At 40.3% G+C, this 16578-nt stretch overlaps 1 protein-coding gene across 5 annotated transcripts; it reads left to right on the plus strand.

Moving 5' to 3' along the window:
* The first annotated feature begins 1300 nt into the window (after window positions 1-1300).
* Window positions 1301-16577, plus strand: LOC124427110. Of its 5 annotated transcripts, none has more exons than XM_046969611.1 (18): window positions 1302-1718; window positions 1920-2251; window positions 4641-5053; window positions 5682-5968; window positions 6623-7020; window positions 7103-7447; window positions 7515-7656; window positions 7748-8144; window positions 8313-8691; window positions 8751-8960; window positions 9023-9556; window positions 9621-9914; window positions 9966-10281; window positions 10469-10741; window positions 13680-14101; window positions 14253-14438; window positions 14542-14888; window positions 15029-16577. In XM_046969611.1, exons 2-18 carry the CDS (start codon window positions 2069-2071, stop codon window positions 15078-15080), a joined length of 5178 nt encoding a protein of 1725 aa, XP_046825567.1. In that variant the 5' UTR covers window positions 1302-1718; window positions 1920-2068; the 3' UTR covers window positions 15081-16577. The 5 variants fall into 5 exon arrangements, with proteins under 5 accessions (XP_046825571.1, XP_046825567.1, XP_046825569.1 ...); XM_046969613.1 differs by having other exon boundaries at window positions 1979-2251; XM_046969614.1 differs by having other exon boundaries at window positions 1303-1716; window positions 9978-10281.
* The last annotated feature ends 1 nt before the right edge of the window (window position 16578 follows it).

The following is a 16578-nucleotide window of genomic DNA, read 5'->3' on the forward strand; positions in this document are numbered from 1 at the left end:
AAATTAAGATTTAAAATTTCACATAGAAAAATTGCAAAGAACATTTTCTAAGAATTGAAAGAATTATTCAATCTATTCACCAAAATTATTTTACGATATGCGTTATATTATAAATTCATAGTCCACAGAATATACATTTTTCAGTTGAATGATAAAATACGCTTTCGTCTCTCGCACCCTTATCGAAGAAACTATTTATATATTATACATCGATAGGAAAGTTATAAGTATAATTAACACAAGGTCATATTGCCTTTAAAAAGCTTTTGTTAATTTCTAATTGATGTATTTCATTTTGTTCTCTTTCTTTCTCTTTTTTTATCATGTAACATATTATTATAATTTCGCATTTTATTCTAAAAAATATTATAAGATTCATTAGTTTTTCAAGAGTTGATAAAGCAGAAATTGACACAAAGGAGGTCATTATTTCACTTCTTAAAATGATATCATTTAATCTTCGTTCGATTTGAAATCATTAAAATCGATTGATCGGATCTCTATGATCTCTAATCATCTCAATGTATTTCTTTCTATTTGATTAACAGTTATGTCGATAAAAAAGATAAGTGAAACGGGTGGAGGGACAGAGGCGCCAAGGAGCGTCGCGGCGCCATCGCTCTGACTCTAACAAGACTGACGACTAGCATCCTTCCAGCTCTTCACAGTAATTGCGTACACGTGGCGCAACAAACAATAATAAACTTTAGCATCGTTAATGCACGGTAATTTTTTTTTTGCATTATTTCAAAGAACTAACATCTCTTTCACATTCAATAAATTCGAGATACTTTTACCCTTTATCATTGACGATCATTTCTCGATCTTAACAATTAAAATATTTATAGTCTCTTTTCAGATCTGTTAAAGATCAAAACATTGAGGATATCAAATTGTGGAAACGTGATGATCATCTTTCAAATTATCAAAATATCCTAGAAGTTGCTCGTTCTCTTAATGCAACTTCGTAACTCTTAAGTTTGCATAGAGAGAGAAAGAGAGAGAGAGAGAGAGAAAGAGAGAGAGAATGAAGTACGCTTGCCTGCCTTCAGCACTGAGATGAACGAGAGCGAGAACATGAGAGATAAAGGAGAGTGAGGGGAAAAAGGGGAAGAGAGAGGGAGAGAGGGTTGAAAGGGGGAGATATACTCAGAGGTGAATCCCGCGTAACTCATCCCCCACCCTTCTGATTTTCCTGGCGATCCAACCCCACTCTGTAGCCATATCAAGAGAGAGAGAGAGAGAGAGAGAGAGAGAATGAGAGACCGAACGAGTTTCACCCTCTCTCAGTCTCTCGTTCTATCGTATCAATTTATATCCACCCTCGACGCAAGCCATCTCAGTCGCACGGTCGAGCGTCGACTCTTCGCATCTCTCGTCGGGCGCGGCGCGGCGCGGCGCGTCGCCTCGCCTCGGTCGTGTCCGCGACAGCGTCGTGACGCCGACGACGTCGTCCTTTCTTTCTTTCTTCTTTCCTTCCTTCCTTCCTTTCTTCTTTCTAACGTGGAAGGAGGATCGGAGAGGAGAAGACACGAAAAAAACGCGAGGATCCTCGAGGAACGACGACGACGGCGACGACGACGACGACAACGACAACGACGAGGACGACGGCAACGAGGACGACGGCAACGAGGACGACGATGACGAGGACGACAATGACAATGACGATGAATGACGACGACGACGTCGGCTTCGCTGCTGGCTGCTGACCGAACCGTGTACTCTTTCTCTCTCTCTCTCTTTTTTCATCTTTGGTCCAGAAAAGACGCTGTCCTTTTCTCAACTTCTTTCTCTTTCTTTCTTTCTTTCATTCTCTCTCTCTCTCTTTCTCTCTCTCTCTCTCTCTCTCTATTTCTCTCTCTCTCTTTCTCTCTCTCACTCTCTTTCTCTCTCTCATTTCTCTTTCTCTCTTTACCAAGAATCGAGATAAAGATAGAGAAAGAGAAAGAGAGTGGAATAAAAAAGAGCAGATCGATAGGCCGGGTCAGTGTGCGTGAGCGTGTAGAAAAGCGTGCGAGAGAGCGTGAGCTTGCGAGAGGGTGCCGCCGTACCGGGGGTGTGGCCAAGGATGGTGAAGGCTCCGACGATGGGTCCCACCGGAGGACCCCAGGGCATCAGGAAGATTCATCCCAGTCCGGAGATCGCCATGAATCCTAGGAACCTGCAGGCAGCCACCACCAATCTCACCCCCACTGCTCTGCGCTCAGAGGCCAACACTCTCGGCGCAACGACGCACGCCTTTCATCCTCAGGTTAGCAAACTCTCTCTCTCTTTCTCGTTCTTTCTCTCTCTTTTTCTTTCTTTCTATCTTCTTGCATCCTAATATACGTCTTTTGACTTTGTCTCCGGTCTACTCAACGTCGTCTCTTTTATTAGCCAACCCTGTCGGAATTCGTGTCTTCTCTCTTCTTTTCTATCTTTTTCTGTTTCTCTTTACTATAAACTGAATACTGACTAGCCAGTAGTAAAGTATCGGATCAGTCAGACCGCCGCCAAGGATTTCTACTCATCGTGAAATTTTACGGTCCAATGCATACACGCCACTTCATCGTTCATAAATATATATATACTTATATATATATATATGCTTCTGTGCCCTCGAATAAACTTCCATTAGTCGTCGATTATACCGTAGCAAGCTTTTATGATAAATTCATTAACGATAAAACGCTACGATTATCAACAAAGAGATTACATCACTTGGCTTTTCGTTTTCCTTCTGTTGATGGAAAACATTCTGGTACATACATATATATATATATATATATATATATATATATATATATATATATATATATTGTTATCTTTTTATGAAAGACTTTTACAGATTATGATTTATAAACAAATTTGGAGGTCAAGAAAGTAGGTTAAAAGTTATAAGAACAAATCCACACCTTTTATCGATACTTCTAACGAATCACAAGTAGCTCTCTCTCTCTCTCTCTCTCTGTCTCGTATTCATTTTTTTTTCTTTTTCTTCATCCATCGACGGCATTGAACGTATTCACCACACAAACTTGTCTCTAGCTCGTCTTCTTATATCCGTTCATCTGTCTTCGAATAAGAGCTCGCGCCCAACTCAAGGGCGTACTCGAAAGCTCGTTTTCTACGATCGAATATGGGTCACTTCTATTGGAAGAAGATCGTTCTATTTTTTCGAGCCTTAACGATTTCAAACGTATTTTTACATTGATTTTCGCGACATGAAATGGTAGGAAAGATATGGAAGAAAAAAAAATGAAAGAAGGATTTATCGTCATTCGATTTCAAGTACTAAACAAGCTAGCAAAGGTCGAGTTCATTCGATTGTAGATGATCGTGTTTTATTGTGAAAGAATGTCAAAGGATCGTGTCGCAAAGATACTATCGAAGGATGTGCAGTTTAGTAATTGCTTTAATGCGAGATAATCAGTAGATATGTTTGGAGCAATGAGTATTTATAAATCTTAGACATTATCATAGCTAATCCAAAGAATTATAAAGGAATGCTTCTACTGTGTTATGCTTTTCATGTTTTATCGATAACCTTGTAAAAGACGGACCGTACGGATAACGCTGAAGAGCGATTTGTCGTGGTAATCAATTGCAATCCGTGAAAATGACTATTACACGATGTTACGTTACCCACAAAGTGTCCGTCGAGTAGGTGTGGCATGATATATACTATGTCCCTCGTGCGTTATGTATCAAGAGATGACGAGTGTCTTCCTGAATGCACATTGATCCGATCGATCTACAAGCGTTTCGTATACCCCTGACGCCTTTACGATTTACTACATCTACTCTTTTTCATTTATTTCCTTCACAGAGAAAAACTATACGTTAGATAGAAAAAGTTTCAAAAGATTATTATTTCTTAAGAAAGTTGAAATAAAAAAAAGTTTGGCTTAAACGGATTTTTCATTTTTCCGTTAAACTTTTCTCCTTCCTTTCTGAAATCCTCTTTTCTTGAAACAACGAAAAAAGAAATAAAGAAAGGAAGCATATTCGAGGGTAAATTTATGTGCCTCGAAGGTGTAACATTTAGATCGCAAACCATCCATAGGAAAAGATTGAAGTAGGTTGTCTCGTAGTAGGTATGTAAAATGCCATCTGGATACGTTCGTACATACATATGTAGATCGATGAGAAAACGGACTTCGAATATGTAGATCCTTCTTGAAGAAGATGCTTCGAGGGGTTTGATATGCTTTTCTTATCGAACCGTCCTAAACTCAAACTCGAAATATCTTTTGACTTAGGATGCTTTAGATCAAACAGAACGATATTTGAAACGGTGTTTATCTTTGAGAGGAAGATGATCATCGAACGTCTATGTTTAGTCAAGACAATAGCAATGTCGAGGATAATAGAGCCCAGGAAATTGCAGAAGTTCGGTATACTACCGGTTGTTATAAGTTCTGATAGCAAAGGCAATTGGAACAGGCTGCGACATACGATTCTATAAACTTTAGTAAATGAGACAGAACGGCCTTCGTTAATTGGAGTTTAAATCGTTAAGGCATATGTACTCTTAACAAGCATTTAGCAATAATAGGTTTCAAAAAAAATAGGTAAAACTAATTTTTAACATCGAACGAGATCAACTTCGAGATGAACATCGTTGTTCATGAGAATCGGTGAAAATTCGATGATTTTAGGTGGACGTTTCGACGCAGGTTGATCTTCATAGTGGTGGATCCTTTCATGGTGACTGGGACCGACGAGCTACGCCACTTTATTCGCGAGAAGACATAAAGGAACAATATTGCATAACTAGCAGACAATTAGACGCTGTTGAAAAATCGACTGGTGGATTTTTTGGTTGTTTATCAACGAGAGGACCTTCACCATGTAGTTCGACCAGAAGCTCTATTCTTTCAGCTTGCGTTCGAAGTGTACCAAGCGACGAAAATCTCTGCGATGCCCCTTATCCTCGACATTCTCTACAGATCATGTATCAGCAACCCTATACGAGCTTTTCCAGAGGCCTTTCTCGTTACCACTTCGAAGATGACATCGAGGTCTTTCGACGGAAACCAAGATCTTTTTGCGCAGTCTCCGATCCTAAAAAGTGAGATTATAAAATTCGTTATTGTTTTATAAAATATAGCAAACATTAAAATAAAAATATGCTAAAAAATCATTGTGAGAAATGAGGACGTAAAAGATGATAAAAGCACGTTTAAAGCAGTTAGCTACCTATTTGCAACAAGTACCTAAATCGCTAGGTTATTAGCTATTTAAATATTCCTTTTACCGTTTGGATTAAAATTGTCGTCTCTGGCAGAGATGGGTCTACGCTGCATGCTCGAGTACGAATTTACGTTCGATATATATGACGTAATTAGGCCGGACACTCGTGATTACATTATCTCGAAGCATTTGGCTACGAATGCAATTACGTTTTACTACGCCACGCGATGCGATGACTATTTTGTGCCGTTCCACGTTTCATTACAGTTGTCAAACGCCACGGATGATCGACCGATCGTTTTTATCCTGACACTTTTATCATCGATTCGTTTTTAATTGAATAGTATACTATGAGAAAAAGTTTTGTAAATGAGAACAGTTTGGAACTACAAAAACAATGTAAATATTTAAAAAAAAAAAATTAAATTAAATATTGGTAATTAAAAATAATGTTAATTAAAAAGTTACTTTTTGCATGTAAAAAAATATTAATAAAATTTCGAAAGATACATGTGGTTGCCTGAAGACGAAGAATCCACCAGGATGGAAGGTCCAAGACCAGTATTACCCCCTGCGCCACCACCACCTTCTTCGCAAGGTCCTCAAGCTCCTAAAACGAAACACGTGAGTTTCGCCAGGTCGCATACGCTCACATCTTTCGACGTTCCTAGGAGTAGAAGTCCACCGAGGCCGCACAACCCGGAACGCCTTATTGACTCGAAGCCAACGATGCAAAACACCACTCTGTCCTCGAATTTACCCCTTGTCCACTCTTACGCTCCACTCATCCGCGGTAAGTTTTTCTTTTTTTTACGGTAACTTTAACATTTGAAAAAATCGATAGATACTTTAACATAATAATTATAACACCTAGAGATTGAATCCATGAGAAGTGAAACATATTGAAAAGCCTTAATAACGGAATGCAAAAGATGTTACTTTGAAGTAATAGTTACTCTATATACTGAAATTCACATAAGCTTACACCTTCTGATAGATTACCATCCTACGGCAACTTCCTGTAGATGATGAAATTGCCAATATCGTCATACGCGATGGGAATTCCATATTGAGTTTATTAAAGCAACGATAAAGTACTGGAAACAGCTTTCTCTAACGCAGTTATTCCATAACGAGCTGCAAGTAATTATCTTACGTTTCAATAATTGACATAATGTTCTGGATTTTTTGAAAAAAACATTTTCATTAGAATCTTCGTTGCGTAGCTGTTTAATTGGAGTGTATAATAAATGGCAACAGATCTGTGTACTCTAGCGTGACGATAATTAACGAGAGGACAAAGTTTTTGCTGGAAGAGAGCGGTAATAATCGATTTAGCGGATGAACGTGACTCTCGTCTCTCTCTCTCTCTCTCTCTCTCTCTCTCTCTCTCTCTCTTTTCCCAAACAAAAGTTTCCTTATTTCGATCGAACGATCTTCTTTCCAGAAAAGTTTCCGAAACGTGGTGTCATGAAAACGCAAGCAACTCAGACAGAAATCCCAGCAGGTTTCCGTAGTAGAATACCTCCTGTAACTCTCAGTCCCAGAACCATACATCGAGTAAAGATGGTCTCACAGGGAGCCCAGACGAATGGTCTCTTTAATGGTAGAAAGTTGACGAAAAGCTATTCCGAGGCTGGACAATTGGGGACACCTTTGGGTGGTGTACAAACTAATTCAGGATCTAAAGAAGAAATAGAACATGAGCCACTTCATAGAACGCAAAGCGAGGAACCACCACGGTCACCGTTCATTGTCGAGACTCCACCTCCTCAACTTCCTGGCTATGCCATCACCGAGGACGAATCTTTGCCTAACGGAGACATCGACGGTCCTTTGTGTCCTGTAAATATCATATAAGGGGTATATTCAAAATGTATATTTCTGAACATTCTACGCTTCACGTTGGATTTATATTTTGTTATAGTCACAAGATCAACGACAAAAATCCATCGAACTCGAAGACCAAGAAATTCTTATAGATTTTAAGCCAGCTCCGGTCTCACCGGATGCCCGTGCCATTCTTAATCGTCTGTCAACGCCCACACGAAGGTTCCTACCGTTACAAAAAACTCTTTCCGATGGTGAGATTCGAGTAGAGAGACGAGAATTAGTCGGTGAAGCTGGCGAACCAAGTTATCCGCATACGTGTAGAAGAAATCATCAGGATCCATGGAGTAGGACGGTTAGAACATCTGTTGAATTTTCATCTACTCCAGAAGATCTTTCTCTTTTACGAGCACCTTCTCCTCAAGACGATCATCATGAGGAAGTTAGTGAAAGAATTCTTTTAATAATTTACGTGTTCAAATATCGTGATAACTTTATTATTGCCTTAGGAATTTCATGAAAATCTTATTCGTCACGGACTTTTCCGTAAGAGGAGCGTATCTCTCGAGGATGGAGTACAGGGTCCATTGTCCGGTGATTTTATGTTACCTAGATCGCTTCCAACGTCGCCTACCTCACCAACGTCATCAGGTATAATAACATAAAAATATTTTATTTTATAGAAATATAACAATTTTTTCTTAATTAACAAGTATATTATCTAATCTGAACGATACAATAGCACCTCGACGAATACCTCAAAGTCCAAAAGACGAGTTACCGTTGAGCCACCGATTGTCACATACCGGAAAGATTTTTATTCCTGGTATTATATCCAGAACATCGCCGGTGACTGGCATTATTGGGACTTCTCCGTTCGCCTCAAGTGATTCCTTGGCGAACGACATAACAAGGGACCACAGCGATGGAATTTGGAACGAGTCCCAAGCGACAGTACTTCAAGCCGACTCTCTTGCTTTGTTAACTCCAAAAAGGAGACTCCTCCTACTTTTGCAACATCAGCAAGACTCTTCTATGGACACTGAAGCATTGGACGCCGAAGACGTGAAAGAGATGCATACGCCCAGTCCAAGAATACGCCTCGAGCCTGCAACGCCTGTACAACCTCTCACGCCAAGGTTGAAACGCTTATCGACAAAGGCTAACTATTTACGTAGAGAGACGTAAATAGGCTGCCACGGATCGTATACGGTTCAATGTGTTCAATCTTGGACATGCTGCAGCCTCATTCTTTTTATCAAGGTCTTATCATATGTACATGAAAATTTTTTCTTTCACAATTTCAGCGCTGATACTTCTGTTACAATAAATAACGGCAGAGCTAGAACTGGTTTCCGACGTTCTAGTCCGGCTCCACCATTGTCTCAACCACAGTCACAATCGTCAAGTGAGTTTTGTTTGAGTCTTGCTAGAACAGACTCTGGTGGTCGTACGAACACTGACCTTTCTGAGACCTCGACGACCGAGGATTACTTCACTGCCAATACCTCGACCGAAACTGGGACCACGACTGGTACCTCCGCGACTACGAGTTCCTGGTCGAGGCCACCGCAAACGTCCAGTGCCGCGGCTTCGGCATCAGCACCAGCATCAACCACAGCCACCGCCGCGGAGGGTAGCTCTTTCGAAAGTGCTAGCTCTATATATAGTCTAGCAAGAAGCGAGGTACTTCTTTGAAACTCTATCTTATAATCATACAAGATTATACTTATGTATTTTGTTAGGCCGTGGTCGAAGAACCTTGCAGTCCACGACCTATCGAGGAAGAGACAGAAGATCATTTCAGTTTGGAAGAATTACTTTCTCCAGCCAGATCAACGAGCAGTAGTAGTTCAGGAAGCTATGATTTGAAGGACGCAATGGCGACGATGCAAGAACTTGATCAGACAGCACCAGAAAGTGGTCACGTTTCCGAAGCAGAGTTAGACAAAGATGTGAGCATCAGATAACACTAAATTTCTGGTTTCCTCACTCAATCAGTTTTATTTCACATTAGGAAGGACATCGTTCGTCTTCCGGAGGATACGCTGAATCCCCACCAGATCAGCATGGTTGGAGCGAAGAAGAACGTCGAAGAAAACGGAAATTGTTCACTTTAGATCTAGCTAATGGAATGGCTAGCACCGAATCGGAACATATAACCGAATCCTTATATTTAGAAAACGTAAGCGTTCCTTCGAGATCGCGATCGAAACAAACATCTTCGAGAAGTCCTCATCGTAACAATAGGAAACGAGATAATGGTCAATTGCAGCAAATTCAACAACAACAACAGAAGCAACAACAACAACAGCTACAGCCAGGTAGTCGAAGTCCTCAGAAAGAGGAATGGAGAATAGAACAAAGTGAAGATGGTACACACGCAGCTACATCCGATGATTCTAGCTGTAGTCATTATTATCGTATGCATCATCATCATCATTATCATATGTATAGAGACACTGGTGATAGTAGTAGGCATCGAAGAACAAGGGATAGTCCAAGAAGAAAAAATGGAGGCTATGTTCCTGCCAGAAGACGAAGCAACGAGGTACTTTCTTGAAAACTTGATTAATGCTACAACGATCAGAATAATATATTATGATATTTCATAGGATAAGAATGCTGCTATAACTGGTAGTTTGCCACGAAGAAGATCTCGTATCGCAGACGATGTTTGTTCGAATCGTTTGAGTCTTGGACGTTATCAACGTAGTCCTGGACACGAGTATCGTGCTGTTATCATAGATCGTCAAAGTCCAGAAGCAAGATTAAAGGCTCTCTCAGCCGAATCTCTTAGATCGGTTAGTCCTGGAAGCGACAGTGTATTTTATAGCGAGGGTACCGATCAGCCATATATAGCGGTTGCTACATTAGATGAACCTCATTGTCATCATTGTGGGAGGAAGGTAGGTTAACTACGTTCGAACGAACACTTTAATGACGATATTTAATCGTAGATTTACTTCGAGGTTTCCGAGGAGATAGTCAAACCACCAGCGGATTTTGCTGACTCGCCGGAAGGGCATAGGTCAACTAGTTCGAAACATGGCTCTAGTCAGAGACTTTATAAGAAGTTTGACAAGAGATATCGTTTGGAAGATCGTAGCGATAGAAGACATCGCCGTAGTAGTGCTGGTCGATCGGACATTCGGGCAAAGTCGGAAGAACGAGCTGGACCGAGATCAGGAAGTAGAGGATCGATCGATGAAACTGCTGCTGGTAGAAAGAGACTACAAGTTAGAAGCACCGACGCTAGCATGGAGATACTCACAGGTTCCAATATGTTTTAAATTTTGTTTTAAATTGAAAAAGACTTGAGAAAAATTGAATTAAAATAAAATGAGATGTTTTTACTCTCTCTCTCTCTCTTCCCCTCTCTTTCTCTCTCTCACTCTCTCTCTCTCTCTCTCTCTCTCTCTCTCTCTCTCTCTCTTTCTCTTATATTTATTATTGTTGATAGGCAGAGAAGACGAAGATGATTATGTTGAACCATACACCGAAGGAGAATGGATTTATATCGGCGACATCGAGGAGAGTCATGTATGGCGTCGTCCAGATAGCCGTGATGGTGAGGACGACATTTTAGAAAGTGTACTTAAAGAACGAAGAGGCTCCCAAGAATCGACGGAAAGCGAGAGAAATTTTCGAAAGAAGTATCAAGCTGCTACACATCGAATGGTGCATCGAAAGAGTAGCGGCGAGATGTACAGAAGGATACAAACGAAGAACTTTGGTGAGATAGCAGGATTTTATTTTACACATTTTCCTTCAGATCTACCTTCTTTTTTTATTTAAGTATTTTCATAAAAGAGGAAGAATATTCGATCAATAATCTGTATAGTTCCATCGTATCTCAAAATATCAAGCACGAAGAGAAAAAAAGAGAAGGAGAGAGAAAGAGAGGGTTAACCATAGCAAGATAGACCTTGAACGCTGTATCGAAGGTTAGCGTATTTTTAAATCGATACGCTATGACCGTTTTTCTCAAAGTCCTATCGCGCATATGGAGCGTTATATATTCAAAGATAATTGATCGTAAAAAAAAGGGTAACGTTGTTGTAGACTATTAATAAAGAATATAAAAATGTATTATAATTATAATGATAAAAAATTATTTTTTATTGGAACATATCTTGAGTTTTTAACAACTCATGTTATTTCGTACGAAAAAAAAATATTCGGGGACGATCTGCTATTTCTCTCCAAGAAAGAAAAAAATTTAGAGCACGCGAGGACGTGATCTTGGTGTTCGAGTTTTTTATTACTACGTGTATACGGCATCGCCAAAGAATGTTCCCAAAAAATCTTTGGGAAGTCGACGTAAGAGTCGTGTGCTTGTGTGTGTGTGTAAATAAGAAACAGGAAAAAAGGGAAGTAAAGAAAGAAAAAGAGAAAAAAGACAAATAGAAATAGAAGATAGATGATAGATCATTCGAGAGCAAGTGAGAGAGAGGGAGAGAGAGAGAGAGAGAAAGATGTTTTTAGGGTTTCTTTAAATAAGCACCGCGTAATACTGCGTCGTCTAAATATACCTTAGCCGGCTCCGCCGTCCGAATTGGACGGCTTCTCCGGTCGGCCACTAAAGACGCTATCGCGAAGAAGAGAAGGTAAAGAAGAAAAGCATGGAAAGAAGGAGAGATAGAGAGAGATAGATAAAGAGGAGAAGGGAAATGGTGGTGGTGGTGGTAGTGGTGGTGGTGTTGGTGATGGCGGTGGTGGCGATGGGCCGAACATTCGAAGAAGAAGCTTTTGGCCGGCAGTCAGTGGGTCAGGGCGCCGAGTCGCATTCCACGGGTTCGCAAGCTGAAAGCATCAGGGCTTCGGGAAAGCTCGAACCTTCCCTTTTCGTTATTTCTTTCGCGGGTATCCACCTATAGTAGTAGTGAATCTTCAAACTTGACGGCATCCATCGGGTGGATCGACCATTTGGTAGATATTAGGAAGAAAAACATTGATTCGAAAGAAAAAGAGAGAGAGACAGAAAGAGAAAGAAAAAGAGAGAAAAATAAGAAGGATGGTGTGCGACTCGGCGCACAGTTCAGAGTATATGGAGGAATTGGAGGAGAATGTATCGCTGAAGAGAGCTTTGGAGGACCTTCTCAAGTGTATGCTTAGGGTGTGGTGCAGAGAGGGACAGGCTCTCACGAGACTCGGTGCAACGACACCTGGTAAATAATCTTCTTTTCAATGCTTAATTAGGCTCTCGCTAATAACGATGCAAGCGACTCGCGAACCGAACGTCTTTTCCAACTCGACAAGGTCGACCATTCGAGCGACATCGTCGTTATCGCCGAGATAGAAATTAATGAGTACATCGATGAAAATCGGAAACTCGCCAAGATTTGTCAGCACGTGGCCAAGAACACGACTTTTCGCGACTATTCGGACAATATACCCCTCACCGTGTACCATCTCCTCGCGTTGTCCTCGCTCTATCAAGATCAAAGCGCATTGAACGTTGGCGAGAGGCGCCAAATCGATATGTTTTCCTCAAGGTCAAGAGGCACAAGATCTACTCGAATCCTTGATTCCTCGACAAAATAATTTTCCAAACTTGCTTACTTCGTTTCTCCTCTACTTCATTTTTCTTTCGTTTTTTTTTACATTAAATTTCATTAATCATGTCACGGGCGATGAGATTTGTGGAACATTGCAAAACAAGGAACACATGTATTTTGACACACTTCTCTCGCATACTCCTCTACGGATATCCAGAAATATCCAAGAAACATTAACGTATCTATGGTGTACGTTCATCTACTAAACATCTCTTCTGCCGAAAGATCAGTCAATTCAATCAGAAATATATTGCAATTGTGACGAGATACTACTTTTGTTAAGTATCGGTTTAAAGTTTATGCGCGTAATCGACGGAATGTCTATCTATAGAAATCCGATGGTATGGAATACCCATGCGATGTCCAAGGAAGTTGTACACGTATCTACAACCCTCTAAAAATATCCGACAGAGGATCTCTACACGGGAATAGGTTTCGTCATCTAGATAACTTCGAAGCTGCAAACGTATCGTTGCTTTGATTATTCTTGGATCATTAATCCTATTGGATCGAAGAAAATTCGAAATACTTGCTAGACTCTTTGCATGTTTGAGAATGAAAAAGAGAAAAAGAGAAAAAGAGAAAAAGAGAGAGAAAGAGAGAAAGAGAGAAAGAGAGAAAGAGAGAGAGAGAGCAAGAGAGAGAGAGCGAGAAAGAGAGAGAGAGAATGGGAGACAATCCAAAGCGAATCTGTTCATATTTTACCAGCAGATTAACGGCTAGTCGATGTCTCCTTTCTGCCTCCCATGTCTTTCCACCTTGTCTTTCTTTTCTGATCTTTATTCATGGCTTTATACGCTCGGATTGCCGTGAATAAATAGAAACGCTCTAAAAGGCGGCGGAAAGTGGGTCGGCGTGACGCACGTGCGGCGCTTTACTTTCTATAATGGCAACTGATTATACAGCGTAGCTCGCAAACCGTTGGATATCACGATACGAAGGAGATTATTATGTGAAAAAAATCAAAAAAGAAAAAAGATCAAAAGATAACTAGATGATAATACTTCGATCAATAGACTTTGATACTCTCTGTTTGTTATTTTTTCTTTTTTCTTTTTCTTTTTTTCTTTCATCTAAGAAATATCAACTTCGAGTGTCAACTTCGATTTGCAGAAAGCGACAAAAGGGTGATTGTGAAGCGTGAGGCTGACGGTGAATTTGGCTTTCGGATTCATGGATCAAAACCGGTGGTAGTCTCCGCGATCGAACCAGACACACCTGCTGAGAGTTCCGGTTTGGAGGTTGGCGACATTATAATGTCGGTGAACGGTAGAAGCGTTATGGACGCGACCCATTCGGAAGTCGTCAGGTTGGCTCATTCAGGTACAGATGTCCTCGAGCTGGAAGTCGCGAGGACGTGCAACGTTCTAGCACCGCGAGTGACCAGGTCCGGGGCTAAGGATACACAGGAAGAACCAATTTGTACAGGTTACTTATGGAGAAAATCGGCGACTTGTTCTAACACGGACAAATGGGTTCGCAGATGGTTCGCTCTACGTCGTGACAATTGTCTCTATTATTATAAGACTGACTCGGTTAGTGGAAATATTTGATACTTGAAATTTCGTTTAGATCGCTGGTGAACAAGACGTTCGAGAAATGTAAAGTTCACCGATGATCACGATAATTAACTATCTCGACAAATCGTTAATCAACTAATTACCTTGCTTGCTTGCACCTGGCTAGGATTCACAACCGGTAGGAGCGATAATGCTCTTAAAATACGAAGTGGAAACGACTCCCGAATTGAGACTACACAGTTTTGCTATAAAGAAACAAGCAGCCCCAACGTTACGGCTCGCTGCCGATACGGAAGAAGCGGCGAGCAGGTGGACTACGGTTATTAGAGAAGCCATCGAACGAAACAATCAGGTGATCTCTTAAACATGTGAACATTCGTTTTTTATTATAGTTTCTGAAAAGAATGATTTCTTGGTAAAATAAGAAACATGACTCATTGTTATATCGCGTATAGGTCGACACTTGGTTGAACGCTTCGTTGAGGATGCGCGAATTACCAGCTTGCACGATACAAAAACCAGATTGCTTTGGATATCTAAATAAACAACAGGAACATGCAAAGAAGACTTCCTCGCCTACCGGCTGGTCCAAACGATATTGTGTACTGAAGGATGCCGCTTTGTATTTCTACGATGACGCCAATGCCGAGAAAGCCTTTGGTGTTGCTTGTCTCCACGGTTTCAGAGTTTACGGTAGCGCACCCAATTCCGGCGGCAGGAAGCACGCCTTTGAGCTGCAACCACCGGATCCCACGCAAAGGAGTTACACCTTCGCCACGGAGTCCGAGATGGATAAGAAACGGTAGCATAATTTATTTATATTCTTTTCTCCTACATTGTATATGCTTTATGCACACATACACACACACAAGTATATCTATTCTCTCATTGTTCATATTTCATATTCATATTTCATTTCCTCTTGTCTTCCGTTTCTTACAGCTGGTTAGCGGCGTTAGAATATTCAATCGATCGATGGATAAAAATAGGTTGATGCGACCAACAGAACGGCTCAGAAAGCGAAGACGACGAAACAACACAGCGAATGAAAAACCAACCTTCGCGGGAACCCTAGCCTCTTTTCCCGTTTTCGGTTCCTATACGTGAGTCCTCACGATCGTAACCCGATCAAAGGTGATCCAAGAACGTTTGTTCGAACTCTATCGCGACATTAACATAAGTTTTCTCGACTATCGTTCGTAATTATCGTAGAGAGAAAAAAGAAGACACTTTGTCAGTTTTAGAGACTTTTCGACAAAAGATTACGATGATGTACGCATAAACGTTTTGGATATTTGTCTTATCAACAAATTGTCAAAGACACTCGTAGTTTCGCGTCAGCGTAGATCGCGATCTAGGAAATTAATTAAAAAAAGAATAAAAAGAAAAAAAAGAAAAATAAGAAAAAAGGGAAGAAAGAGAGACAGACAATTTTAAATCATTCACATCGATTGTTTCATTCGTGAAAAAGAAAAATGGAATACAAAAAAAAAGTTCATACACGTGCGTGTAATTAGGTGATTACAATATAAAAAAAAGTAAATAAATAAAAATAAAAAGAAGAAAAAAGAAACAGCGCAAATAATTAGTTAAAGTGAAAAAAAAATCGATTATCCGATTATAAAATAGGAAGGCGTATCTACATATACACACGTATAAAAAACATTGCGAACGAATATTTTGTCGATGAAAAAGTATGCGCTCGCGAACGTGGCTGGATAATGCGTGTTAAAATATATGCGTGGAATTGCCATTTAAATTAATACCGCTGTTCTTACCACCGATATTTGTAATTACCGATTTAAAGAATCGTGCGCACGAGACCGTAAGTATGAATGTTTCGTGTGTGTATGATGTATATTTGTGTTTATGTGTGTGTGGGGGTAGGAATCGTGTAAAAAAAAAAAAGAGAAAGAGGGAAAGAAAGAGAGAGAGAAAGAGTGCAAAATAAGTGTAAATTATAAATACCGCGCGCACGTACTCGCATTTACTCGGTAAGATTAACAGAAAAAAAAATGATAAAAGAAACAATAGAAGGAAAAGAAAAGGAAAAGAGACGAAACGTCACTATGTTGGAACAGCCATAAATTTAATTGCGCCTTTAATGCGCTCGAGCGCACATAGGACACGAGAAGAAGAAGAAGGAGAAAGAAGATAAGAAGGAGGAAGAGAAGGTGGACGAGAATGAAAGAAGAAGAGAGAAGAAATAGCGAAGGATGAGGCGAACGAACGAACGCACGATACGAACGCGTATCGTTTCTCTTCCGTGCTCAGTGGACCGATCGAAAGGACGGAAGAAAAAAAGACACGATCCAGGATGACGAAGATAATAATAATAATGATAATGATGATGATGATGATGATGATGATGATGATGATGATGATGATGATGATGATGATGATGATGATGATGAATCGTACGAAATGTTTGAGGGAATTTCAAATGATCGTTTTCAATCTCGGGATAATAAAATAGAAAGAGTTTAATACAG

Source organism: Vespa crabro, chromosome 9 (assembly GCF_910589235.1).
Source record: "Vespa crabro chromosome 9, iyVesCrab1.2, whole genome shotgun sequence".
Classification (NCBI taxonomy): Eukaryota; Metazoa; Arthropoda; class Insecta; order Hymenoptera; family Vespidae; genus Vespa; species Vespa crabro.